At 50.0% G+C, this 26880-nt stretch overlaps 7 protein-coding genes across 9 annotated transcripts; 3 read left to right on the forward strand and 4 right to left on the reverse strand.

Moving 5' to 3' along the window:
* Positions 1 to 170: 170 nt before the first annotated feature.
* On the reverse strand, positions 171 to 2997 carry PV10_07808 (hsp90-like protein). Of its 3 annotated transcripts, XM_016372752.1 has the most exons (3): positions 2823 to 2997; positions 2349 to 2637; positions 171 to 2295 (listed from the first exon to the last, which is right to left on the reverse strand). In XM_016372752.1, the coding sequence occupies exons 2-3, from the start codon at positions 2607 to 2609 to the stop codon at positions 448 to 450; spliced, it is 2109 nt and encodes a 702-aa protein (XP_016222084.1). In that variant the 5' UTR covers positions 2610 to 2637; positions 2823 to 2997; the 3' UTR covers positions 171 to 447. The 3 variants fall into 3 exon arrangements, with proteins under 3 accessions (XP_016222084.1, XP_016222085.1, XP_016222083.1); XM_016372753.1 differs by having other exon boundaries at positions 171 to 2637; XM_016372751.1 differs by having other exon boundaries at positions 2349 to 2997.
* A 3168-nt stretch (positions 2998 to 6165) lies between these two features.
* On the forward strand, positions 6166 to 8215 carry PV10_07809 (eukaryotic translation initiation factor 6). Its single transcript, XM_016372754.1, has 2 exons — positions 6166 to 6490; positions 6549 to 8215. Exons 1-2 carry the CDS (start codon positions 6473 to 6475, stop codon positions 7275 to 7277), a joined length of 747 nt encoding a protein of 248 aa, XP_016222086.1. The 5' UTR covers positions 6166 to 6472; the 3' UTR covers positions 7278 to 8215.
* PV10_07810 (uncharacterized protein) lies at positions 8153 to 11578 on the reverse strand (the record flags this gene model as incomplete). The annotated part of the gene is made up of 3 exons (XM_016372755.1): positions 8153 to 9332; positions 9401 to 10998; positions 11050 to 11578. 3 exons carry the CDS (start codon positions 11576 to 11578, stop codon positions 8556 to 8558), a joined length of 2904 nt encoding a protein of 967 aa, XP_016222087.1. The 3' UTR covers positions 8153 to 8555.
* A 1408-nt stretch (positions 11579 to 12986) lies between these two features.
* PV10_07811 (uncharacterized protein) lies at positions 12987 to 15743 on the reverse strand (the record flags this gene model as incomplete). The annotated part of the gene is made up of 6 exons (XM_016372756.1): positions 12987 to 14153; positions 14207 to 14344; positions 14393 to 15187; positions 15235 to 15384; positions 15448 to 15517; positions 15577 to 15743. 6 exons carry the CDS (start codon positions 15741 to 15743, stop codon positions 12987 to 12989), a joined length of 2487 nt encoding a protein of 828 aa, XP_016222088.1.
* A 716-nt stretch (positions 15744 to 16459) lies between these two features.
* On the forward strand, positions 16460 to 18051 carry PV10_07812 (uncharacterized protein). The gene is made up of 4 exons (XM_016372757.1): positions 16460 to 16718; positions 16786 to 16987; positions 17056 to 17290; positions 17347 to 18051. Exons 1-4 carry the CDS (start codon positions 16682 to 16684, stop codon positions 17368 to 17370), a joined length of 498 nt encoding a protein of 165 aa, XP_016222089.1. The 5' UTR covers positions 16460 to 16681; the 3' UTR covers positions 17371 to 18051.
* A 2141-nt stretch (positions 18052 to 20192) lies between these two features.
* On the forward strand, positions 20193 to 22870 carry PV10_07813 (uncharacterized protein). The gene is made up of 6 exons (XM_016372758.1): positions 20193 to 20541; positions 20600 to 20692; positions 20755 to 20909; positions 20965 to 21738; positions 21795 to 21930; positions 21985 to 22870. The coding sequence occupies exons 1-6, from the start codon at positions 20457 to 20459 to the stop codon at positions 22203 to 22205; spliced, it is 1464 nt and encodes a 487-aa protein (XP_016222090.1). The 5' UTR covers positions 20193 to 20456; the 3' UTR covers positions 22206 to 22870.
* Positions 22871 to 26058: 3188 nt separating this feature from the next.
* PV10_07814 (uncharacterized protein) lies at positions 26059 to 26397 on the reverse strand (the record flags this gene model as incomplete). The annotated part of the gene is made up of 1 exon (XM_016372759.1): positions 26059 to 26397. One exon carries the CDS (start codon positions 26395 to 26397, stop codon positions 26059 to 26061), a length of 339 nt encoding a protein of 112 aa, XP_016222091.1.
* Between the last annotated feature and the right edge of the window lie 483 nt (positions 26398 to 26880).

A 26880-nucleotide genomic window follows, 5' to 3' on the forward strand; every position in this document is an offset into this window, starting at 1 on the left:
CGAGAGGTAGATTACTAAAAGTACTACAGTATTATTTTCACGAAGGCCGAAGTCGTAACGGATATCTATGTACCTTGGGTGAGCTGACAAGACTCGCAAAGATTATAATCATGTCACATCTGAAAGGGGTGTGAAGGAACCAAGAGGAAAGATTATTTAAGGTGGATGCACTTTATTGGGGGGCAACTATGATAGGATACCACGGAATTGCAATCACCACTAGTACAAGCAAAAGGTGTCTATTACCCGAGCCACGGCAGCAAGGACAGACAGATTCCTGACGAGACAACCATTTTTCTCCGCCTCAAAAGCCCCCTTGCAAACCGGTTCATTCATTGCTGGGATATCGCTGAAAGCAAAAGAGATACCGAACGCCATGGTGAGATGATACAAAGACAAGCCCAAGTAGTCGAGCAGGTCGGTGTGGAACATCTGATAGCGACTTCTCTAGTCAACTTCTTCCATGGTGCTTTCGCCAGTGGCCTCGGCAGCCGGGGCATCAGCTTCGGCCTCCTCGTCGGCAGTCTCGGTGCTATCATCAACATTCAAACCGAGCGAGACAAGCTTGTGAATGCGCTCGGCGAATCCAGCGGGCTCCTCAATGGTGAAACCTGAAACCAGAAGTGAGGTTTCAAAGAGCAATTGAGTGATGGACTTGACAGTGCGGTCATTCTCGCCATCCGCTTCAACCTTCTTCTTGAGCTCCTTGATGATGGGAGATTTGGGAGAGATCTCGAAGGTCTTCTTTGAAGACATGTATGATGACATGGAAGTATCGCGGAGTGCCTGAGCCTTCATGATGCGCTCCATGTTTGCAGACCATCCAAACTGGCCTGTTCGGATGGCGCAAGGCGAGCCAGTGAGTTTGTGAGACACGACGACCTTCTCAACCTTGTCACCGAGAACATTCTTCAAGCTCTTGGCAAGACCTTCATATTCCTTCTCCTCGGCCTCACGCTCCTTCTTCTCCTCCTCGGTCTCCTCGAGCTCGAAGTCCTTTGTGATGTCGACAAGCTTCTTGCCGTCGAATTCTTTGAGTTGAGTCATAGCATACTCATCGATAGGGTCAACCAAGAACAGAACTTCAAACTTCTTCTCAGTGAGCGAGTCAAGGAAGGGAGACTTCTGGACAGCCTTGAGAGACTCGCCAGTGATGTAGTAGATTTGCTTCTGGTGCTCTTGCATGCGAGTAATGTAGTCTGTGAGGGAAGTTGTCTCCTCGCCAGACTTCGTGGAGCTGAAGCGAAGAAGCTTAGCAAGCGATTGTCGATTCTGGGAGTCTTCGTGGATTCCAAGCTTGATGTTCTTGCTAAAGGCAGAGTAGAACTTGTCAAACTGCTCGCGATCTTCAGCGATCTCATTGAAGAGCTCGAGGGTCTTCTTGACAATGTTCTTCTTGATGACCTTCATGATCTTGTTCTGTTGAAGAGTCTCTCGGGACAAGTTCAGAGGAAGATCTTCAGAATCGACCACACCTTTGACGAAGCCAAGCCACTCAGGAATGAGGTCGGTAGCATCATCGGTGATGAAAACTCGTCGGACATAGAGCTTGATGTTGTTCTTTGTCTTCTTGGTCTCAAAGAGATCAAAAGGAGCGCGCTTTGGAACGAATAGAATAGCGCGGAACTCCAGTTGTCCCTCGACAGAGAAATGCTTGACAGCCAAATGATCCTCCCAGTCATTGGAGAGCGATTTGTAGAAAGAGGCATACTCTTCTTGTGTGATGTCGGATGGGTTGCGAGTCCAGATGGGCTTGGTCTTGTTGAGCTCCTCTTCCTCAATCTTGGATTCCTTGATCTTTTTGGTCTTTGGTTTCTTCTCTTTGTCTTCTTCTTCGTCGTCGACTTCCTCGATCTTGGCCTTCTTCTCATCATCCTCCTCGACTTCCTCTGCATCCTCATCGGGAACTTCTTTCTCGGTCTCTTTGAGGACATGGAGGTAAATGGGGTAGGAAATGAATTCGGAGTGCTTCTTGATGACTTCCTTGATCTTGGATTCGTTCAAGTAGTCGGTCTGTTCATCCTTGAGATGCAGAATGATCTTTGTGCCTCGGCCAAGATCTTCACCTTCGGTGTCCTGGGTGATGGTAAAGGTGCCACCAGCGCTTGACTCCCAAACGTACTGCTCGTCGTCATTGTTCTTGGAGATGACGGTCACTTTATCGGCAACCAAGTACGCCGAGTAGAAACCAACACCGAATTGGCCAATCATGGAAACATCAGCACCGGCGCTGAGAGCCTCCATGAACTGCTTGGTGCCAGATCGAGCAATAGTACCGAGGTTGTTGACGAGATCCTAAAATCTGTTAGAGGTATGTTGTCAAAAGTTGGGGAAATAGTGTGTCTTACAGCCTTGGTCATACCGATTCCGGTATCACGAATGGTCAGGGTCTTGTTGTCCTTGTCTGGGATGATGTCGATTCTGAGATCCTTGCCGGAGTCGAGCTTGGAAGGATCTGAGAGGGCTTCATATCGAATCTTGTCTAGAGCGTCTGAACAATTGGAAACCAATTCTCGCAAAAAGATCTCTTTGTTTGAGTAGACGGTGTTGATGATGAGCGAGAGGAGCTGAGAGATCTCAGCCTGGAACTCGAAGCTTTCGGAAGCCATGGCTGCAGAGCTGTGAGGAGGGAGTGGTCTGTAAGGAATTCAAGTCAGCACGATAGTTTTTGCGATGCGGGATTGTCTAAATGGAAGGACTGGATGTGAGTTTTGATTATGCTGAGGGGTGTCTCCAAACCCACATAGCGGCGGAGACAGCGAAACTAAAAGATTTGGAGAATCGGGCGGAAATACAATGGGCAGAGGAAAGACAGGACTTACCAAAGAGGCGTATGTATCAAGAAGGAGGTGACAAGGACAATGCAGTGTCTTGGAGAAACAAGGGAGAATTGAAAAGTGGTTGAAGATGAAGACGAGTCCCGACAGGATTGGGGAAGAGGCTGGAGGATGTTTATGTAGAGATAAAAATCTTAGTGGAAGAAACTCATGGAAGACCTTCAACTTTCTGAGAGTGAAGGGGAGGAGCCAGGCTGCACCCGCATCTGCAGCTACACTGGGTCGCACTTGCTTGTGCAACTGGGGAAACTCGCCATGCCAAGCATTAAACTTGTCCAATAATGGACCGAAAGGCTCGCTCGACCTGCCCAATGTAGTTGATGGATTTCTAGAATCTACCAGCCTTGCATTCACCCCCCGTCTTCCAACTGGCTCTTCAATAATGACAACGGACGCTAGAAAGGCATAGATGCCATATAGGAAAGACCACTAAACCCTGAGCCTTGTGTCTGCTTGTCTGGGGACATGCCATGACTTGATGGTGCGCTCAACTTGGCTTGAGACATGGAACGAGGACATTTACGTTGCAAATCATTTTTTGATGACAGTCTACACTGGGGGGGCACCATCCACTCTCATATAGTTAATCGCATCCAATGCATGCCAAAGTCACATTGTAACCTCAAGCCCACAACCAGCGCTCAAACTCCTAATCTCTGTCCGCATAGCCTTTGCGCCTATCCTCTTCTCCCGGGCGCTGCATGAACGTTCCCTGTAACCAGCCAGAAAAATTATCGCGCCTGGTGCCACTCCCTCTTTACTCTCCTCTTGCATCAATCTAGCTTAAGATACATTTCTACACACAATGCAGCATTCAGCCAAAGATCAGAGATTAGAAGGTGGGTGATAGGTTTCCTCATGGTTGAGACATGGTGTCCGATTGTAAAAATTGTGTTTGCACCCTACATTTCCATCATTTTCCACCCTATAAAGGTGGGTGGGTACCAGGTCATGTGACATTTACACAGATTCATCAGTCAAGAAGAGACGTGTCGTTACTAGTGCTATCTTTGTGATTGTTTTTATGGCAGCCATGGTAGAGATGATGTGTGATATTAATTGCACACATTGTTTAACAGTCATGAATGGCCAGAAGGCGCCGATTTATGGCAAATTTATGTGATAATGACAATGGTGATTGGCGACCTTGTCTTTCCGAGTGATCTTTGAGTACCACGTGAGTGCGCTGGAGAGAGAGTATTGGAGTGATTTCCTGAGCTCTGTAGGCGACTGAGAATTAGTCGCAGCTGCTGCTCGCTACGTATATTTTGACTATAGTTTGGGTTAGTTGTGGAACTAGGATTGACTCATGGAGCGTTGTGATGTGAACTAAAGGACACACGAGAAAGAGTAACGGCATCCTTGAATTCCTGGAACACAAGTCTCCTATTACTACACTTGTAACAAAGACGCGATTTGTTGGCTACCCCTTCTCAATTGAGCCATGAGGCAGACTACCAGGCGTTAAATGAAGCAAGCAGGATTGTGCACCATTTCTCACTTGGTCGTGAGGACTTCTGTCTAATGGTATGGCCGTTGAGAGGAGTGAAGAGTGGTCTGAGAGGCGTGAATGCCTTTGTTTGCTCCTGGGGGGATTCACAGCCTTGTCTGGTAACAAGGACAGCATGAATAAAGACGTCAAAGGGAATTCCAGTAACGATTAAGCTTGGCTGAGAAGCGTGATATGGTCTAGTTAGTACGCCATTCAGTGACTTCAGCATTATTTCTTTATCACCAAGGCAGAGACAACAATGTCGCGAGTTTGTCACGCTGCCTCGACAGAAATAATATAAAATGCATCCTCGTTTCGCAGGAATGAAGGTTTGTGTTTTTCTCCACCCTGCTAAACAGAAAACAAGAGCCTCACGCAAACTCACCATCAAGCAATTCTAACTCCAGTGCACAAGAATATAGCTTGAGCAAGTCAGCAAACACCACACAAAATTCACTCATACCGACAACACAATACAAAAACAATGATGGGATTCATCAATAAAACCATGGCGGTCTCCGCTGTCGTGGCAGTCCTTTCCTCCTTGGGCCCGGCCTTGGTTCATGCTGGAGACAGTGATTTGGCGCAAGCAGAACTCGTTCACAATTGCCCATATCCTGTGTATTGCGCCACGGTGGTGGGATACCATCCAGACGACTTGACGCCACAGGAAGATCGACCAGGTGTGATCTGGCACCTCACATCGCCCCAACAGGTCATTACTGACTCTTTCCATAGCCACGATGTCGACACTGGGGTTGCTCTTATGTGCACCCGAGACCCCACAGCGGTTAAACCGATGGTGACTCAGATGGAGTACACCTGGAGACCAGACCTTGGACAGACCTTCTTCGACCTCAGCAATGTGGAAGGAAATCCCTTTGGCAATGAAGGATTTGCTATGACGCTTTGGGATCCATCGACCGTCATGGTTGGCGATTGCTCGGGTGCATACTGCGCGCCAGGCCAGGCGGATTGCGCCGAGATTTACAACAAATGGAACGACGATTTCCAGGGTATGAGGGCATGCTCAGACCAGGTCAAGATTCGCTTGCACCTTTGCACTGGTACATGGGACGAGTAGAACTGGGCAGGGTTAGTGCTAACAGCTCAAGGGAAGGGGTCCAATTTGAAGTGGTGAAATGAAGCGAAACTGCTGGGCACACCAGATATGGTGGAGTCGTTTTCGCATGCCAATCGCAGTCGATCCATAATGAAGTATGGGTGGTTCAGTCGACTGCCTGATCAGGAGACATGGGAAAATGTAACAATAATGATCGCAAGTCGAGACCATCACCAGAGGGAGTCATCGAAGTGGATCCAGCGGGACTCAGGCACTCAGGTTGGAAGAATCTGGTAACTGGAAGATGTTGCCTTGGATTTTTTTTGGAGGCGCAGGGACGTTATGACTCTTATGTGCCAAGATTGTCTCCCAATGGAGTTTAGAGCACCGTTCTGGGGGTGATCGGGCCTCGGAGTACGGAGTACATACGGGATAGTTGAACAACGTAGGCCCTCAAGCATGCGCATAGGTAAACGGGCGACCCTAGAGTACGAACTTTAGGGAAAGAACCTTAGGTAGAACCTAGCCCAAAGAACTCTCAGCCAGTCCCTAGCTTCTCACTAAATTAGTTATAGCTCCAGTAAAGTACGCCACGGCAAGCCTACCTAACCCACAGCCTTTTGTTCGCCCCAGTTTGGGCCACTCAGCCCTGTTTTCTCTGTCGTCATTGGCTCTAGCCCATGATTCCAATTGCATTCGCTGACTGATGAACGATGATGGATGGACATTTGGTAGACCAACAACGCCCACATTTGCCTCGCTGAAGATATTTGTCGACCACGTTCGACATCCTTTTCTTGTGATTCAGATTCGCCTCTTGCCCGCCTCCCTCACTCCAACATTTGTTCCGGTCAAATTCATACACACATATACCCTCTTGTCTCCCTCCCTCCCCTCCAGTTCTCGTCACACTCACCTCACGCACACACCACACATCGATTAATTGGAAATACAATTCCTGTCTGCGCCTGGTGCCACCCCCGCCTTCCTCCTCCCACCAACAATTACTTCTCCCATTCTCTTCCACTCCCCTCCATCCTCTTAGACCAAGTCCAATAACACCCCCAGACCACTTAGATCATGGCGGTTCGAGCACAGGTAGGACTCTTGACACTCGTTATTGTCATACCCTCTTCTCTAACCGCATCATCAATAGTTTGAAAACTCCAACGAAGTTGGTGTCTTTGCAAATCTCACCAATAGCTATTGCCTCGTCGCCATCGGCGCATCCGAAAACTTCTACTCCATCTTTGAATCTGAACTCGCAGATCTCATCCCCATTGCACATTGCACCATCGCTGGCACCAGAATCGTTGGCCGGTTGACCTCCGGCAACAAAAATGGTCTCCTTGTCCCCACCTCCACCACCGATCAAGAACTCCAGCACTTGCGCAACACCTTACCGGACACAGTAAAGATTCAAAGAATTGAAGAACGTCTCTCCGCCCTGGGGAATGTGATAGCCGCAAACGATCATGTCGCCCTGGTCCATCCAGATATCGAGCGAGAGACGGAAGAAATCGTGGCAGATGCCCTCGGGGTAGAGGTTTTTCGACAGACCATCGCAGGCAATGTCCTCACCGGCTCATACATGTCTCTTTCCAATCAAGGTGGCATTGTTCATCCCAAAACTAGTATTCAGGACCAGGACGAACTCAGCTCCTTATTACAGGTTCCCCTTGTTGCTGGCAGCGTTAATCGAGGTAGTCCCGTGGTCGGAGCTGGCATGGTCGTAAATGACTGGCTGGCTGTCACGGGTATGGACACCACAGCGACCGAATTGAGCGTCATTGAGAGTGTCTTCAGACTTGGAGAAGGAGGCCCAGCCGGTCTCGACGCAAGAATGAACGCCAACAAGGACAGTATTGTTGAAAGTTTCTATTAGTCGGCTACTTGACCATCCTTTTACGACCAGACCACCATCTCAACCTTGCGCCCATTACCTCTTGCTCCGTTTTTCGGGCATACGGATGGCTATGCTCTAACTCCATGTCAAATATGACCTACTTGCCACCTCCCGGCGTTTGGAGATGGTGGAGTCACGACTTATAAACCGTCTTTCCGCTCTCGGCAACACGATGCCCATTCATCTTCAACAACGATGCGAACGCGCTCTCCATGAGATGCCCATGTGAGCGCTACCAAGCACGAAGCAAAAACATCGCTGGCCTTGGGCAGTCTCAGATACCTGCATTCGACAATGTGCATGTATCAAATCGACGAATGACTTTGATTTTCAAGGTCACTCATTGGGAAAAGTCCTTTGTCTGACGTCTACAATACCTGTATTGGGAGGGGCCAATGGATGAATGAGGAAATGCAGCAATGCTGGCTAGGAAGCCTATTTATTTCAAGGGCATGTCACGATTAGGGAGAGAGAGAGAGAGGACTGCAAAGCTGGAACAGGTCGGTGGGTCATCGGTTGATACATGGGCGTTACCTGAACGGCCAATTCATCATGACTCACCAGACGTGACATATTCTTCCTTCAGGGATTAATCGTTCGAGCTTGTTCCCGCAGAACGGATCGAGGGCCACATTCCAATTGTGATGTAATCTCAATCAAACCGTTTGGTGCCAGCAGATGGTTTAGATCGGCTGTCATGCTCCCCAACAAGTCCCCTGATGTTCCACCACCTGATGTCGTGCCCAGGAAACCCATAGTTATGAGCTCTTGAGAACCTACCTACTTGAAAAAATGACACGACACTCCAGTAACCATGCTAGATTAAATGAGTACCTCAACGCGAGCTTGGAGCTCTTGTCGATATTCCAAGTTTCCGCCTTAAACATACATACAATGTGCTAGCAGAGCTTGCAACGATCTGGCCGCATTCTTGAAGTACGTGGGCTTCATTGTCAATATGCTCCCGCCCCGTTGAAGCACTGTCAGAAAGAAGCCCATGCATTCCAAGCATTTGGCTGCGTGCCCACCCAGTGATATTAATATACAGAGTGTTGCAATTCCGTTTCCAACGCCCCAAAACAGACAGCAGGGGATCCCACTTCCTGCTCGTCGACCTACATGTCTTGCCGTGGCCAATTCCACTGACCAATTGGTCCTTGTTATCAAATGGAGTGTCGACGAGTTTTCATGCCGAGACAAATCCTGCCCGTGGGAGCTGTTCGTTGGTCGCTAGTCATCTCACCCCTGATCTGTGCCCTATAGCGACGCCTGGCCTCTATTATCTTGTCCCAACTCAATCTCCATGTCCACCGTGTTCTCATCCAGGCCCTCTTGTTGAGCCTCGGCTAAGACGTCTGCCATACTTTTAGCCCGAAAATTGGTGTCGGCGTGAATGTTGGTGTGATTATTACAGACATCCATGTCGACGTCGTGGTCCACATTGTCCTCGCGAGGGGTGCTAGCCGGCGGCGTTTCAATTGGGGGCGCCGGTGGTGGAGGTGGCGGCGGGGGTGTGCTGCCTTCCACGGCCACATTGAGACGTTTTGCAGGCGACGCTGTGACATCTTCATCCCCGTCATTGACTGATGAGTCAGCAGGTTCAGCGTCCTGTTCCTCGATGCGTTTGCGCTTCAACGTCCCATTCTGGTCCAAAGGGCTTTCGCTTGGCCCAATGTCGACTTCATCCTCGGACATTTTAACGTCGTCGGCGTCATCATCTGCCGCAGCAGGAGAAAGACCAGGTGAGGGGCCAGAGCTACTGGTCGGCACATCTGGCTTGGGTTTCCGACCTTTCGACCCCTTTTCTTGCTCATGCTTCTTGTGTTTCTGATAAGCTTTTTCGAAAAATTGCTTGCAGAATTCCTTAACCTTCTTCTGCTGACGTTCGTCGATTTTGGTGGGATCTTTAACCCGACCCGCCTTATAGTCCGAGGCCACGAGTTTCTTAGCGATTTCCTTTGCAAATCGCTTGAGGTCATCTTTAGGTATCTTGTGCTTGTACCTATTCATGATATTCGAGATATGAGGGAAGAGCTAGAAAGGTCAGCATTAGGTATGTGCACAAGGAGCGCGGAGAAGAAGAGAAAAGAGCGAGGACGTACCGTGTTTTCGTACAACTTCTTCTGTTTCTCTTCATCGTAGGATTTCCATCGCTCTTCCTTCTTGACTTTGGTAGGCTCCGGGGTTTCGGGGGTCGCAGCTTTTGGGTCCTTCTCTCGTGAAGTGACGATATTCTCAATGATGCTCTTCAACACATCCTGCTCCCGAGGTTGTTTCGGTTGCGGGGGAAGTTGATCAGCAGGGTGAATCGGTCGAGTCCATGTGGTTTGTCCAGTGGCGGAGTAAAAGTATGTCCTCCCTTGATCCTGAGCCGCGTACCAACCCCGAGGTAGCGGAGGCGGCCCTCGCGGAAATGGTCTTGGGCCAGAAGAGAAATTACCCGAACGCTGGAGCGATCTTGGACCAGATGGGGCTTGCAAAGTTGGTCCGCGGGGCGGGCTTCGTGACCGTGACCGTGATCTTGAACGTCTCCTCTCTTGTGCTGACTCTCTCCTCTCAAACGGCGTAGATTCAATCTTGTTCAACGTCGTGTCCTCACGTTTCTTGCGGGGGATTCTGTAGGCAATCTCCAGTTTGGCCCAGTCTTCGACCAGAGCTTTTGCTTGTGCTGCTACGCGATCGTCTGGATGCTCGGTCAGAGGTTGCAGTGTTTGATCGATCTTTGCATCAACAATTTTGTTTCTTGTCAGGCGAGGAAGTCGATCTAGAACATCAAGAATCTGGAGAATGATATTCTCATCGTCTCGCCAAGCGGAAAGTTGAGAGTTGAGAATCTGGTAGCCATGGAATCGGACCACCCTATGCCAAATCTGGTCGTCGTTTGAGCGTTGGATGCGTTGCAGGAGTTTGACCGCGATCCATTTTTCTTTGCACTGCATTAGAGCAGCCATGACCTTGGTGACACCGTCGGTCTCTAAAGACTTGGCTTCGACACTATCGACATAGTCCTCGTCATCTTCGGCTGTCTTCTTCTTACGGGGCCGCTTCGCAACAACGGTATCCCAGGAGTCGGCGTCTTCAATTCCCAGAGCCTCAATGATAGCCGCAGGGAGCTTGGTGGCTCTTTCAGTTTGGGTCTTGCCGCCAATGAAGCCAGTACAGTTGGACTCGCCACAGTAGCATGGCTGGGGATTTGCGCCATAGCGGTCGACGTTGTAGTTGAAGACGAGTTCCTCGCCGGCCTTGATATGACGCTCGGCAAAGATACCCATTCGCAGCTTGTCGCCAACCACCCACTTGTCGACATAGCAATTTGGATTGCAGGAATGATTGCAGAAGCGTCCAAGATTGCCACGCTTGGTAGCATCGATGAATTCGCCCTTACTAAGGGACATAAAATAGAAATGCTTGATGCCTTCATCATCATAGGCGATCATGCGTTTGCGAAACGTGGCTTCGGGAATGGTCTCGCCGATGTACTCGAAGATGAAATCGTTAGGGCCGAGGTCGGTGTTGGCACGTAGGCCATAACCTTTGTTTTCGGTTTTTATAACAGAGACATCAGCATAGCGACGGCGGAGAAAACGTTGGTTCTGGCAGGACTGGCCGCAGCTACAATCGTCGGCGCATTCCATTTTACAGGCACGGTTGATGCAGTCGGAATCATCTCCGCATGCATGATTGATATTTTTGATGGAATCTGCGTCTTGAGATCAGCATCAAAGAGTCAGCAGAGTATATTGAGACTTACCCCATTCTTCGGAACAATCACAATCCAGAGCATGATCACTGAAACCAAGGTACTTGTTTTGATAGGTACAGGCGTCGATGACTGTGAATGTCGATGTGGCTTCTGCTGTGGCATCAGGGACGTGGTCAAACAAAGGAGCGATCCGAGGAGGGAGTTTGGAGGCGGTGCGGGATGATTTGGTGGGCTTGACAGGCTCTCTGGGCTCTGTTTTGGCAGGCGATGTGACGCCGTTGGCTTCCTTGGGTTCTTTCTTGGCATTCGAGCTGTCGTTCCTGGCGGTGGCGGGAGGTTTGGACAAGGACATGGAAGTGGATGGAGACGCTGAAGCTTTGAGACGCATGTTGCCTAGTGAAGGGTAATCTGAAGGGCTCTGAGATTGCTCCTTCTTGACTGTGGCTAGAAGTGCGGCTGTTGAGCTGGTCGCCGCACTTTCCTGGTCACACTGGGGTGAGTCTTCGCGTTTGAGTGAGTTGGGCTCACCATGGCCTACAAAGTCGCCCGGAGAAGGCGTTCGGTCTGGAGAACTCATGTCGATAGGAGAGGTGCAACTAAGCTCGGATTCGAAATGATTCCAAGTCTGATGTGGGGGTTGTGAAGCGGTGAAAAACCTTCACGGGCAGGGCAGTCATGGAAAATGATGTTGCAGGAAGTTTCCGACAAACTCAACTTCGCAAATGTGAACAGGCCGTAAATTGGACTCTGCGCTCGGTGATGAAATAGGAACTGCGAGGTCTTCTTGTTGACGATTCAATCCTAGGCCAGCAAGCAGGATTGAGGGAGTTGGGTGAAAGAACAGATTGGTGGCTCTGTCGATAGAGGTTGAGAGGGGCAACTTGACACCAAAAACTTAGCAGCGTGCAGGCGAGGAACACAAATCTGCACAAGCAGCGACTTGGTCGGGGGTCGAGAACAAGTTGGTCACTAGGTGTGGGTGACGCGACCTGACCAAGAATAACACAAATGGTAGTTTGGTGAAGTTGATCAGACAAGTAGAGCAACAGTGAAGGTCAGATGGCACTGTGTTTCATTTTCCTGCCACGCCCACGCTGCCCACGCAGTGCACGCGGCAAGCACAGATATGGAGACGGAGACGGAGGAATTGTCTGCAAGGCACTAACCACTCACACCCAAGCCATCAAGAGAGCCTAAACCGACAGAGGATTGACAACCAGAAAGAGCGTAAGTAACGAATTCAAGTGCGAGTGAATGAAATGGTCTGTAGATGGAGACAAGCACAGAGTGGATGAGAGTCGATGAGATGACCTGCAGATTGCCCTGCCGGCCTTGAAGGCTTTTTGCGGAAGAAACATCACGAAATGCCAAGGCCCCTTCAACTTTGCCTCCGTGCCTTCCTTGCCCTGCCTGTCTGTCTCCCATGCCTTCCCTCGCCCATTTTCGCCTCCTTCTCCTCGCCTCTCCTCTCATCTCATCGCCGCCCTTTCTGTCATGTCATCCAATCTCTGGCCTCTTTTAAGAAACGCCTGGGCCACTGAGTGCTGTGTGTGTCTCTCTCTCTTGCCAGTTCGCTGCATACCAACCAAGGCTCGCTTGATGCCCTTCCTCCCATCTGTTCCGTCTTAAACCCTTTCTCTCTCCCAGGAAACTATCCGACTTTACGTCTTTGTAATGCCCTGTGTGAGGAGCCTTGTTCATATCGTGTTTCCTAGCAATAATCTGTCAGGCATGGCTCTCGCACCAAGCCTGATGTCCTTAGAAGGATTCGACGGCTGCTGCCTACCAGTACATGACGTGGCCCAAACTCTGCCATGTCGAGCCAACAGGAATATATATAATGAGACTTGCTCAATGACCTTGCAGGTCATACCCCCATTGAATATTCGAGCTGAGGTGCTCTTCATCTGTGGCGCACCAAAAATCCTTTTTGTCGGTCGCTCCTGCACGATTCAAAACGCGCCATGAAATTATTTCTGCTTGAATCAGGTTTCGTCATCCCCTGATCTGCTTCGATTTCTGGTGAAATTGTCCACAAGTCCTCTGAATGACGTCTTGGCTTGCCGACCTTTATCTACCGCCTTACCTTTCCACGCTGCAGACCGTCCTCCAGGCGATGGCGGCAGGCCAGCCCCCGAATCTACATCTGATAATGTCGATTGAGACGACAATGCCACTCGCTGCGTCTCACGACTGCCGCTCTTGTGCTCTGCCCGTCGTAACTTCTCCGATGCGATCAGTTCGCGACGTTCTTGCTTGCGTTTCTCATATTCTTCCCGTGCAGCTTGTCGTAAGGCGCGACTGACCTCGGTCACTCGCGCCTTCCGTGCCGAAAATTGCGTGTAGTCCTTGAATTGATTCTTGGCTTCTTCGCTCCTTGCTGCCCATTTCCCGGCAAAGCCGCTGATCGCCATCAACCGCGCGTCAACCCGACGCGTTAGGTAGACGTTGGGTTCCTTGTTTTGCTCCTTTGCTCGTGCCATGATTCTTTCAATCTCATCGCGATACGCCGTTTCATAAATGTCCACGTCTGCCGCACCTGGGCTTTCACTCACCACTGGCACCGTATCTCCATCTGGCACGAAAGAGCCCGCCTCGTCATTATACGCACTGGTTCCTGCAAAGGTGGACGGCCCAATGTAGAGAAATAGCTGCTCTTGCAAAGGGTCCCTGGCATGTCCGCGAGTCCCAATTTCGTCCGTGGTGAAGGCGTGCGGAGGTCTTATCGAGCGGAACGGTGGCAGGCTGTTGGGCCCGAGCAAATCCGTGCCTTCGGCCGCATCCATCCGGGTCATCGCGTCATCGGAGTCAGTACTGGTGTCGCTGAGCAATGCCGGCGGAGGGCTAGGCGCGTGCGAAGTCCCAGCTGTCTCAGTGGCCGTGCTCATGTCATCAACGCTGAGGGTAGGAATTGGCCTCGATCTCAAGTCGTTCAATTCTTCATCCAAGCTCTCCATCTGTTCTTTTCGTGCCTCGTCCTCCTTACCAAAGCTGGCGAAGCTGTGAGATTTGGCTGGCAGAGCGACGTTTCCCCCTGACATGGCCGTCGGCGGGTAAGAAAAGTGCGCGTCCGCACTATCCCCAAGAATAGACATTAGAGGGGCAGGTTTGCTTTTTTCCAGTAAACCCTTAAACTTGTTTACCGCTTTCACCTAAATTTCATCAGCTTGTTGTTTGTGTCACAATAACCTTGGTCACCACTCACGACTGTCAGCAAATTTCTCATGTTATTAGTGATTGCTGCATTCATTTCAGCCTCAGTTGGTGGTTCCAAGAGATCAGAGGTGTTCTCTGCCTCTGGCAACAACTTGTCGTTTCCTCTCTGGGTCACCCACGGGTGTTCCTCCACACTGTCAGCTTATCACCCGCACTTTGAGTCATTACGACCTACCCGTAACTCCGGCATTTTGATTCTCTTTGCCGGATCTTTCTCAAGCAGTCTAGTCATCAGATCTCGGAAATCATCGTCCTTTTCGTCATCCAAATTGGGTGTCTCCGTTTTGATAGCATCATAAAGCTCGAATATGCCGGCCTTCTCAAATGGAATTCTCCCGTATTTCAGACAGTACAAGGTGACACCCATGGCCCATATGTCTGCTGCCCTGCCAGAGACGTCTCCGTGACGAGCAATGCACAGTTCAGGTGGCAAAAAGGCAGGACTTCCAGCGGATTTGGCGGTCAACATCTCAGAATCCTTAGAAAACATTTCCGAAACCCCAAAATCGACTACCTTTAGTACGTTGTCGTCGGTGACCAAACAATTGTCGGGTTTGATATCTCGGTGCACGACTCCCTGAGCGTGCAGATATTCAATGCCCAAGATCAAATCTCTGAACCAATATCGACAAACATGGTCAGGGTAAGGGTCTGCCCTCTCTTCCAAGCCAACCCTCATGACGACGCCCTTTTTGCACATTTCCATTACCATATACATCGAGTCTTCGGTGGGATCGTCAAGCACCTCGATGAGGGATACCAAATTCGGGTGGTTGAGCTTCTTCATGATGGCAATTTCTTCCTTAATGAGATCGATTGCATTCATCTGATGGACGTCTTCGCGAGGATTTCTATGCAGAGGCGAGTTAAAGCCCTGGAGCGCCCCCTGCTTGCGTTGAGTGAAAGGTTTGCGGAGTATGTGAGATTGTGCGCGTTTTCGTAGGCGAGCTTTAGAGAACTCTTTGACAGCCTAGCCTCGTGTAAGCAATTGGGACAGTGAATACCAGCTAGACTCACATATTCGGTGCCATACTGGTCGACCGCCAGGTGAACGGCGCCAAACGATCCTCTTCCAATTTCTTGCTTGATTATATATTGATTGATGCGATGCTCTGCCACACCGTCATCTTGGCTGGTAACGTATTCCGATCGGGCATTGAGAGACTCCTGAGATTTATTCTGTCAGCGACAGCGATTGCAACTTCTTATTCGGGAGGCGTAGGGGAATACCTTGATCTGTCGTGGAGCAGAGGGGGTGCGGCGGTGGTGACGAAGAGGACTGGAATACTCGGGACTTGATCTGGATCAGAGAACATGTCAGTAGGCCTGTCCAGAGGGCGTGGGATATCAGAAACTTGCAGGTGCTTGACCACTGGAGGCTTAGGCGCTTGAGCAGGTTCATTCGGTGGTCGGTCATCGACCTGTGTTTGCGGAGGAGGCACGGGCTTTCGAGGAATCACAGGTAGACTGCGAGCGGGTGCGGCGTCCTCCGCCAATGTTGATGTAGGGGACGCAACGAAATCCATGCCGCATCCGACATCTGACAATCAAAGCACTTGAACGCCAGAGCATGAGAGCGCTGACGGCTCAAAGGCAGGGCGATAAAACCGCCAGGATGTGAAGGAATAAGAGTCTAGAGAAGAGACTGGATTGACGTGGTGTTGGACATGGTGTTGGACATGGTAGAGGAGTTAGTGAACGGTAAGGCTGCCGGCGGTGTGATTGTGTCGCGAGGACAGGATCAAATCATGCCACCTCGATCCCGCTGCACCTGTCTTCCTATTGTGAGCGAGTCAAACGGTGCTGGGACAAGACCTGTGAGACTTGCAGCCTCACAATGATGATGGCGGGGTCGAGGTAGAGGTACGAAATGGTCAGTTGGCGTGCCTCTGTTGGAACATGGAAGCACCTGCGCCAGGACCAGCGTCAGCTCCTGCCATATGATAAAGGCCAAGGAATAGGACAACTTGTCGCTGCTCACCAATCTGTAACTTTAGGGCCCTTGAGCCTGTAGGTGAGAATCCTTAGGGGAGGCTCTAAGCAGTTTTTTACATTGCTTGAGGGGTCGATAGGGCCAATCATTGACATTAGGGTCCAGTGCTTACCCCTCACCCCGCTCCTTGAGTGCCACTGGTGATTACGGAGTGAGTACTACAGTGGGCGAGTGTGCACATGTACGGTCGAAAGATAAGAAAGGGACTGGGGCCTGCGTTGGAGGCGCCCCTCAGACTACAACCCATTTGGAAATGCCATCGAGCAAGCGCAGGCTGCGGCCACCTGGTGTAATACTTGCCCTGGATGAACTCTAGCCAACTTCACTTTCCGGCAATCTCTTCCGAGGGTCTGTCGACAAGACATTCGGAGACTTTACCCTTCTGCGAGCGCGTGTTACGTGTACGTCAAAACCAAATCATCACGACGTGACCGCCACGGCTCCGACAGGCACACCGCCGTTCCATCCACGATGGTGGTCTACTCGTTCTACATCTTCGACAGACATGGTAAGCGATGATCAAGCCGCCTCGAAAAAGGAAGGACTTCTGTGCTGACAGACTGCCTTTGCTCCAGCCGACTGTATTTACAAGAGGCGATGGGCCAGCCCTGCGAATTCCACAACAGCCAGACTTCCTAAGTCATCTTCGCAGGCATATATCAACGGTACTGCCGCAAATCGCCCTACTCTAAGCGCAGAGGACGACGCCAAACTTGTCTTCGGCACAGTATTCTCTCTACGAAACATGGTCCGCAAGTTGGGTGGAGAAGATGATAGGTGGGCGGGCTCTCTCTCTCTGTGGTGGAATGCCATGATCTACCAGACTACTGACGTTAATTCTATAGCTTCTTGTCCTATCGCACTTCCCAATATAAACTCCATTTCTACGAAACTCCAACCAACACAAAATTTGTCATGCTTACCGACACAAAGTCCGGCTCGATGAGGATAGCCTTGCAACAGATATATGTCAACTGCTATGTGGAATACGTGGTCAAGAATCCCCTTTCGCCAGTCGAGCATCCTGGCGGTATTGGGGTCGACAACGAATTATTCGAGGCAAGCCTGGAGCAGTTTGTGGTAAGATCTTCAAAGGGGTGATTTTCCGCCCGACAAAAATTGATCAATCGTTCTAGGATCGCGTTCTAAACATGTCGTGAAAATGAGACAAGGAAACAGTCTGTTGCCACAGATTTGTAGTGATTCAAGGGAGGGTGGTGTTAACGTCACGAAAGAGCATATACCATTCATCATTCAGAGGTAATGATGTTCCTGACAGACCCAGGAACTCCTTCAAAATGGGAATCTCTTTACCTGAGGTGCCTTGTTTTCACAAACGCGCCCCCCCTGGCAGAAGCCCCTGCATGCTCAACACTGCGATAGAAGCCTGCACAGTTCTCATGTGCCAGGCCAAAGGAGGGACCGGAATGACGTGCTTGTGACTAACGATTTTGGGGGAAATTCAAGGAATATGCATTCAACGTGGAAGCACTATGAGCATACGAATTCATGGATCATTCCCACCAGCTCCAATTATTGCTGGCTTTGTGGAAAGGCCTCAGGTGATGAGGAAGAATTCAGCCAATGCTCTTGGTGATTGCAAGTTGGAGGTTATGATTGGCCCAGGGAATACGAAGCTAGTCGATTTCAACGATCACGGGCATTTGTGTTGTTAGGTCTGACCCATGGCATATTGAACCACTAGTAATGAGCCGAGTTACAAGACGCGTGACTTGCTTTGCCGATAGCTCAGCCAAACTACGGAGATGTACTCGTATTTAGGATGAGTTGATCCTACGGACCGAAGTGGAGTAGGTACTAATACATCCTGTTCTTTATGGTCAAAACCACCGTTCGGATAAACTTTCAAGGGGATATGATTGGCCTAGAACAATGATTAGCCAACAGTAAATCTTAGCCTATACATATTCCTCAGTAAAATAACTGGAGTCGGGCGAGTTGTAATCCCGTGACTTAGCGTTAGTTGCAGCTGCTCCTCGCTACGTGTATCTTACAAGATTCAGTTCTTACAAGGCAAAGGCCAATGGTAGGCTTCGTGAGGGCTAGAAACCAGTGAGATGTATCCGTGGTTGTGGTTGACGTGACATGCGAAGGGTTCATCTCAGCCGTCCTGGGGGTAGACTTATTCTCCACATGTTGCCTGTACACATTTGGGTGCATTGCACGATTTCACACAGGAGATGTTTCTCTATGCAAGTATGTATGTCATGCGATAAGCGAGGGGATCGCAACATCTTGGTTGAAGGACTATGTAGTCGATAGAATGCCAGTCGCCCTTTCTCACATTGGGACATTAGGCAAACTACTTTAAGTAACGCATACAAATCGTGGGTCGAAGATTTGAAGATATATCCATGGCCCGGATGATTCCAGACCTTGGAAGAATAGCAGGTTGCCACTACCGATGATTCGAGGTCAGTAGGCGGTGAATGATACTACAAGAACAACCGGATTGTGGAAGTGTGGTATGATGTATGAAGATAACATGTACAAGTCCCTAAGTGTCTACGAGTATGTACGTACATACCCGAGTGATCGACTTGATAACTGGAGAATTGGTCAGGAGCAAGAACACATCGCGGCCGTGGCCGACTTGATGGGTCGGGGAGGCCCGGGGAGTATATTGGCACTACCTGTGATTGTCGCCTGTGCAGCTGATTCACTCGCCTATTGTTTGTTCAGAACGCCCGAAAAAGACGCCTATCAGGTGCTCCGTGGGACGCATAAAAGCCCAGCGACAGGGGTTCTACCTAAGGTGCCTACTTTACAGAGGGAAGTACATACAAGAGTCCCGAGGTTTGTTAGAGAGCTCGAGCATACCTAATTTTGAAGGTGCAGTCCATCACGCCTTCCGCATGAATCTTGACGCGTGTTCTTCGCGAACACGAACAACTGAAGAATCTTTTCTCGTGTACAGACCACCTCTCTAAATACTCATGTAGAGATCCCTCGGGCTTCAGGGATCCTGGCAAAATCCAGAAGTCTGACAATCGAACAATACCTGATGCCTGGTTCCGCTCCGGCCGCTAATCTCAGCCACCATTTCAGGGCAAGTTCCTCGGCTTTTCAGGAACGGGCGCGGTGCATCTGCATCCCTGTCGTCCCCAGCATCCTGAACATCCTACAACCGACAACGATTTCTAGCCTACTCCGTATGTGCCCATGACACTATCCCTGCCATGTACTACCCATTCCACTCTTGGACTCTTGGTACCTGGCCGTCAAACCCCTGTCTCATGCGCCTCCACCTGGAGACTTCCATCCCTGGTCGCCCGACCTCGACGTCGCATTTCACGAACATGCCATCCAATCCTACGCTGAACATGCCTCCTCTGTGCACCATTTGTTGCCATCTTTTCAGGTAATGTTGCACTCTGTCTCTTGCCATTCGTCCCCATCAACACAATTTGAGACTAACCCTCCCATTGGCAAAACACGCATGCATTGTGCAGCAACAATTTCGTCAGTGGCCATAGCCCTCCGTTGATTGCTCGATTTGCCCTCTTCTCTGCCATATTCTTTCACCTTTGCCTCTCAGGCCAGCCTCCTCAACGCCAGTAGTTTTCCTCTGAGCCCGCTATGAGACCAAGGCAGCCCTCCTCGTGACGGATCCATGGAAGAACCCCCGAAGCCCCTTAGCGCCGCGGCCCATTTCCACCGACACGGAGCGTGGATCTGACGATGCTCCACACAACACTGTTCGTACTGATCCCACGTCGCTGGAATTGGCTTCTTCTACACAAAATGCCACCAAATTTTTGTCGAATGCCTTTGACCAGAATGCCCTTTTCCCTCAAACGGGCTGCAAGGCAAAGAAACCTGTGACACCACTCAACACCCCGGAGCCCACAATCGCCAATCCTCAATCCATACCCACCGCTCAAATCTCCTGCTAGTCATAACGCCTATTTCGTTCACGTCCTCTGTCCTCTCGTGAGTCGTCACCTCTCCCTGACTCTTAGGTCTAGAGCCCCTCCCCGGACTTCTGCAGTCACCGGTTCCTTTGCGTCCCGTTACCTGTCATTCATATGCTAGCCTGTCCGCATTTCTACTCGGACATCATCTTTGCCATTTCTCATTGCCGCCCATTTTCTCATAACGGTCCTAACCCTCTCACCAACAAGAAATCCCGTTCTAGCTATTCTGCTTGCTCCGTCGCTGTCATGCTCGTGTAGAGATCGAGGTCGCTTTGAACCTTTGGCAGATAGCCTCAATTGTGGTGGGCATGTCTTCGCCTACAGATACGAATCTGCGCGGATTTTGTCCTGCGCCATTCCTCCAGGAGGCTCTCTTCCCAGAGACCGGGGGATGTATGTAGCCGTCCCACCGTCTCAAACGGCCGAGAGACTGGCACTGACATTGACGCAGTTCTTTCGGGGAGATTTTGCATGCCCATTGCCGCACTCGGAAACGCAACTTGCTGTCTCCCATGCCCGGTTACGGATTGGACCTATTCCCAGGGTAAGACCAACAGTCTCTCACGACCAAACTGCCATACTCGAGTCAATACTCAACGTCTTTAGGATTTGAACAGAGGACCTCCATTGCCAACTGGGTCAATTTAGCAGCTTTCATTCTTTCTGTCTACCTAGTGTTATCGTTCATCGTTCTCCCCGTCAAGTACACGCACCGACACTACTTAAGTGTCTGTGCCACGCTGAGCGTCATATCTCTTGAGGTATTGCATACTCCAGCCGGTCCGAGAAACCTTTCCACTGACATGAACCGTACAGCTTGCGTTCATCATTCCCCTGGGTACCAAGCCAGAACAATGCTTCAACGAAATCACCCCTAACGACATGAGGTCCAACGGCTCTTGTGCCATCAGCGGCGCATTTCTGCTTTTTGGAGGCTGGGCAATTGTCATCTGGATTTTTTGTCGAGCATTGGCATTACATTTGCAGATATGCTGGGAAGTTGTTCCCGGAGATCGTTTCTTCTACGCGGCTTTGGCCTTTGGCTGGCTTGTCCCTGCCGCCGGCCTCACCGTCACTCTCGCTTTGACAGGGGTTTCATACCGCTTCGGGAATGTCTGCCATATCAACCATAAGTACGCGCTACAGGACTTTTGGGGCCCTCTCCTTGCCTTTGCGGCTCTGGCATTGGTATTACAATTCATTACCATTGGATATTGCATCCAGGTCTATATTCGGAGTTTGCTCGACGACAAGACGACCACCAATACGAGCTCTCAGGCCCCAACATATTCTGGTAGTGTCAGAACGCTCTCGGCCAGACAAGCGTATAGGAGGGTGAAAAGGGTCGTGCAGCTCCAGTGGCGCGGCGCAACCATCGTTCTAGTCATCATTGGAGAGGTCGTCTTCTTTGCTGTCGTCTTTGTTTCGATGGACAACAGCACTCAAGTCAACCCAGACATGCTCAGGAGGGCGGAATCTTGGTTGCAGTGTTTGGTCGCCACACAAGGGGGCAGGGACCAATGCCTGCAGTACACCAGAGATCTGGTCGAATCTGAAGCTGTCGTCCTCGCTGTTCTAATAGTACTAGGGGTGAGTAACATCATTGATCTGGATTTTGTATGGCGAGGATGCTGATGGCTCTACAGCTGAGTGGATTTTGGTGCCTGGTGTTTTTCGGCCGATGGTCAATGGTCGAAGGATGGAAAGACTTTTTCCGGACCAGGTTTCGTCGAAAGAACGAGTTCGTTTCGGCTGATGCCAGACCGTTGCCTGAAGACCCTCGTACGTACGAATTATTGGCCGGCAATCATCCGACGCTGAAACCCACCTCTCCAGATCGAGCGCTGACGAGCCCACTCGCTCGCTCACCATATACACCCGAGCCTGATATGAAGGGAGACTATTTCGGGGGGGCCCGTACATATGTCAATCCAGTCTCGAATTTTTCGTATCCACAAACCTCTGCTCCAGGCCGGGATTGGGACCCAAGGTCGACACACGCCGCTTCATCCGAGTTCGAATCTAAATCAAGCCATCCTATGGCCAAGTTCTCTTGATGAGACTGACGAGACCACCTATCTCCATCTAAGAATCTGCAAAATGGCCTTGCGCGAGAACGGCCAGAGCCATCCAACGCCGGGCATCGTGCAAGCATAGTCAAAGCCAGGTTTATGGTGCAACACGCTGGCATGGCTCATTTTATCGGTCACGAGTCCCGTACTTTCCGCGACACAATTATGAAACCAGCAACAGCTGATGGTTGACGTCCTCAGACTAGACGAGCAGTCTGGTCTGCTGAGGGGGTCTAAGCTCACCAATCATTAGACTGGGGAATACATGGATCGACAAACATGATAGGACAGGAAATACAACACCAGTCACTTTTGCGACGGCGCACCGGGTGCTCATCTTTTTGATATTGAGTTTTCTTGGTTGGAGGAAACAGCGCGACGCCCCACGGCGAAAAGCATCAAGTAGGTCTCGGTGGCCATATACCCGAGACTTCATCTGTATCGATAGGAATATGCTGCGCAGGCCTTCCCTTTCGGCCGCTTCGAGTCCTGATTTGACGGGACTAGATGGACAGATCTAAGAAGTTCACTGGCTGCAAGGCTGTGACCAATGTATAACAGCGATCTGAAACTATGGCGATGAGGAGATGAATAAGAGGCCTGTGGTAGTGAGATTCAGAGCCTTGAAGACTAGCAGTGGCAAACATTCTTACAATATACTTTGTCGAGCATTTGCCAATTAGCTAGCGTCTTGTGAAGCATAGAAACACCACCGAATTGGGCATGAGAGCTTTGATGGCTCTCGAGCGTGTATGCACCAAAGCGTTTCAATATCAAACTCTACGTCATTCACCACATTTTTTTCGCGAGGAGTTCTATCTCGGCTCGTGGATGATTGTCTTCGCGGGTTTGATCTGCCACAGCCTCAACGGGAATGTAACGGACGCCGGTGTGATATGCTTTCAAACCACCTATCAATATTGCCTCTCCTGGCATGCATGCTGGTAGCAAGCATCATGATAGATCAGTCACCACCCATCAGTCACATGGCCCTTGACAGTAATAGTAATCTCTAGGGGTCCCTTGGTTTCGGGTCAATAACACGTCTATTTGTCAGGCCTGTGTGGATGGAGCTGGTAATGTGAGATTGATAACTTAGATCAGTCAGCGTTAGCTGAATGTAGCCATTTCAAAAGTGTCATGGATAACAAAAGAATTAATTTCTGGTTTCGATCATCATCCATCCTGGTAGCTACCATTCTGGGTTCGGGGGTGTAAAATTCTCCGACCAGTCTTGACAATTTGTGGAAAGCCACAAAGTCTTAAGAATTGATGCATGTACAAATCTTCAAGTGGTTAGGGCATTGCTGCATTCAGTACTGTTGAGGACTAGTAGTGCTGACATGGTCCAATCCTCCAGACTCAAGTTGGTGATGATGGACATGATCTGCAATTTCAGCTTCTTGTGGACCAATTAGGATATCAGGGCCAAAATGTATTCTGTCTATGTACACAAAAGTATGTGAACTACTCTCCAAGATTGAAGCTCATCTGCCATGACGGGATAAATTGACTGAAAAGGGGGATCTGAAAATGATAGCAGGCTGACATGACCTGCTTATGTATGCATCTGTGTGTAGAAGTTTTACCGAGTACGCCATTTTAATGAGGAACTCACGTTCTTCAAGGTGTTTCAGGTCGATGACACCACGCACAAGCACTGATCAGAAGGCCAAGGGCGACAGGGAAGTGGGTACTTATGGTCAAGGTTTCACAATACTGACGTGTTCGGGTGAGATGACGGAATACCAAAGGCCTTGGTCGAAACCCTTACGCCACCCACCCTTGATCCCATGTCCTTCTTAAGGCGACTCCTAACTACGGAGGACATAATGATATTGACTTTACAGATATCCCATTTGGACATGTATGCCGAGGCCAGAGGAAGACGCTCAAAGAGATGCATGAGAGCCACTTCCCCGCTACAAAGTCCATCAAGTCCGCATCCGCGTACACATACTAGTGATGGGCTCCCCTCGCCTAACATGATGAACATGTGCATACATACGGAGCTAATATGTCGATTGAGAAGCGGCATCCTGAGCCGAGGATGTGTCTGTTGACCCCTAGCCAAACGGGGGTACTAGTAAACGTCCCCGCCGCCCAGGGCTATCAACCATCAATCGTGTATCCGTACAAGGCACTGCAGATATTAGACCCTCATGTTGAACCACGTGCCCTGTCAAGCCATACTGACACTATCAGTGCCTAGGATGTATGCATGCATGCGGCATAAAAGCCGTGGAAAAGGGTCGGACTGCTTCCGGTTAGCGGAACACAGCAAGAACATCCTCGCTGTCTCCATACCGCATAAGCATATTCGTACTCATACGAAATGCCGGGGTAGAAGTCTGCTCACGTATACTCCGTAAGTGAAGCACCTTTAGAGTTTGGATCCAGTTCTAGTGTGCAACTTAGCGTACTTTTTTAGCGTTTGTCCGGCCGTTTGGCTCTTGCTGTCAGACAGCCTAAATATTTGCAGACCCAACCGAAAGGCAAGAGGTGTGAATTTGATCCTCGATCGTGCCTTCCATGGTCGTTCACTTCAAATAGCTTTTTCAGGCCCGAATGGAAGGAGGAGAGGAGGGAAAACGGACTTTCCGTGGCTGTCTCATCTGAAGCCTACATGTCAACAATCTTCTCATTTCTCCTGCCTCAAAACAGACCATCCCCTTCAGATGCTAGGTCTTCCTCTGCCACTAGGCGATTCATCCCCTTCTCCCTTCACTACAGTACTCCGTACATACAAATATGGATGATATCTCGATCTTTGGAAACAGTGGATACACCTTACTCCGACCAACTAGTCCAGGATTGGAATGAATCCCTAGCGCACATTCCCCTGCTCAGTTTTTTTAACATCGCCGAAATGCTTGATCCTTCGCGGATGTCATTCCATCCTCGTTCCTGCGTACTAGTAGTGAAGTAGACAAGGTTACATGGTGGCACCATAACTCGACGACCCCGGCTTTCGATGCCCCAGTAAAATGTTGCAGTCCCGCGCAGACACTCGTTCGAGTCATTACAGCTTGCAAGGGCAGCGCCATTCCTACCGTTCCTTCCCGACGCACATGGGTCTCATGCACAGAGACATCAACCTTGTGTAATCATTCCTTTTCGTTCTCAACCCGGGCTTCTCATGGGACCGTGCCACGGGAATGTGCAAACCCATCAGAGTTACGCATTTCCTATGTAATGTGATATGTACCTGCATTATGTATACATCTTTTAGCCAGTGGCTCTTGATGGGTTTCAACTTGACTAGACCAAGGTCAGTCTAGGCGTGTCTCGCTCTACTCGATACACGTACAGTACCACATGGCCTGCTTCAAGACATCTCGCTTAAATTGTAGCTTGCAACGTGCGAAGGCCAGCATTCATCATGGCGTTACCAGCCCCCTGCCTCGCCAATTATCACAGAGCCTCAGGCGAGAAGAGCCGACCAGACCAGGCTATGTATGCACGTACTCGTACAAGTTCCTCATTCATGTCACTGCATCAATTTGTCGATCCTGGCTTGTGGAGATTGGAGGGTAGAAATCGCGGCACGATCATGAGATGGGTATCGCAGTGTTCAAATAGCGAGCGAAGGGGATGTGGTAGCGACTAGTGCTCAGTCAGACTCATACGTAGTCAAGCGACTGGCATTGAGACAGGGCAACCGGCTACCCTTCTGAATTGTGCAGAAGGAGAGACAGATCTCCGTCCGATATATGCTCACGTACACAACATAGTCGACGGGCTATTAGCCCCTACAACCGTGATGCCTTGGCGGTCCAAGGATCATGCCTGTAGACGCAATGAGCCATTTGCGTTCGAGAGTCGCAACTCTGCTGGTTCAACAGGGCTTCAATTGTTGCCTTCCGTCCATGCACCATCCTCCACCAGTAATTGAAAGGTAAGTGTTTGGTAATTGGAAGGCAATAAAACATTCATATAGGCACGATAGAAAATTTCCTTCAGACATCGCGCATGGAAGTAGATAAGCACGATGCTGTACACACAAATGCCGTAGGGTTTTCGGGAATTGGGGGGAGATGGAGAGCCAAAACAAACTCAAGGAAAATGAAACTTGGATGACCTTGGAGTATATCAATTGCTGCCTGATCAATCCTGTCCTGATAAGTTGGTGACACGACTCTTTGTATCCGAGGAAGCGGGACAGTGTCGCCGTCATCGACTGTCGCGGATCACTGACGCTGATAGAAAGATCCGAATATCTTGACCGTCGCCGCTCATGTGGATCGGGGTTGTTGAACCGGCAAAACAATGCGTTGATATTGGTCGTATCGATTCTCGATTCTCGATCTTCGTGCTAAAATCTTGAAAAGGTCCCCCATGCGCGATTTACACCGTGTCCCTCTTGCCCTCCTTGGCCTCCTTCAACGCTTTCATCGTTCCGTGCAAAGCATGTCTGTGGTTTCTTCGGAACTTGGGATCTGTGCCCTTGAGGGAAGGATATCTGTTGGTCTTGGGCTTCTTGATACTATCATGAGAAGCTCCAGTTAGCTGATCTGTTTTGATTCTTCGCAGGTGGTGCCCGTGTAGCAACGAGAGATCGCATACCCGTTTCGGTGAGCCTTCTTCGACTGGTTGTGTTGAGACGAGTTCTTGGATTCTGCAACTAGTTAGGTCTACAAGTCTCGATCATCTGTTGCGC

This window comes from Exophiala mesophila, assembly GCF_000836275.1.
Source record: "Exophiala mesophila strain CBS 40295 unplaced genomic scaffold supercont1.5, whole genome shotgun sequence".
Taxonomy (NCBI): Eukaryota; Fungi; Ascomycota; class Eurotiomycetes; order Chaetothyriales; family Herpotrichiellaceae; genus Exophiala; species Exophiala mesophila.

What these genes read in the sequence shown, in the direction of transcription:
- PV10_07808 (XM_016372752.1), bottom strand. Translation starts at nt 2,609, where the DNA reads ATGGCTTCCGAAAGCTTCGAGTTCCAGGCTGAGATCTCTCAGCTCCTC. An exon ending in GAATCGGTATGACCAAGGCT is followed by an intron (nt 2,296 to 2,348) that starts GTAAGACACACT and finishes AACAGATTTTAG; the next exon opens with GATCTCGTCAACAACCTCGG.
- PV10_07812 (XM_016372757.1), top strand. Translation starts at nt 16,682, where the DNA reads ATGGTGGTCTACTCGTTCTACATCTTCGACAGACATG. An exon ending in CTACATCTTCGACAGACATG is followed by an intron (nt 16,719 to 16,785) that starts GTAAGCGATGAT and finishes CCTTTGCTCCAG; the next exon opens with CCGACTGTATTTACAAGAGG. An exon ending in CAAGCCTGGAGCAGTTTGTG is followed by an intron (nt 17,291 to 17,346) that starts GTAAGATCTTCA and finishes CAATCGTTCTAG; the next exon opens with GATCGCGTTCTAAACATGTC.
- PV10_07813 (XM_016372758.1), top strand. Translation starts at nt 20,457, where the DNA reads ATGTCTTCGCCTACAGATACGAATCTGCGCGGATTTTGTCCTGCGCCA. An exon ending in CTGTTCTAATAGTACTAGGG is followed by an intron (nt 21,739 to 21,794) that starts GTGAGTAACATC and finishes ATGGCTCTACAG; the next exon opens with CTGAGTGGATTTTGGTGCCT. An exon ending in ACCGTTGCCTGAAGACCCTC is followed by an intron (nt 21,931 to 21,984) that starts GTACGTACGAAT and finishes CCACCTCTCCAG; the next exon opens with ATCGAGCGCTGACGAGCCCA.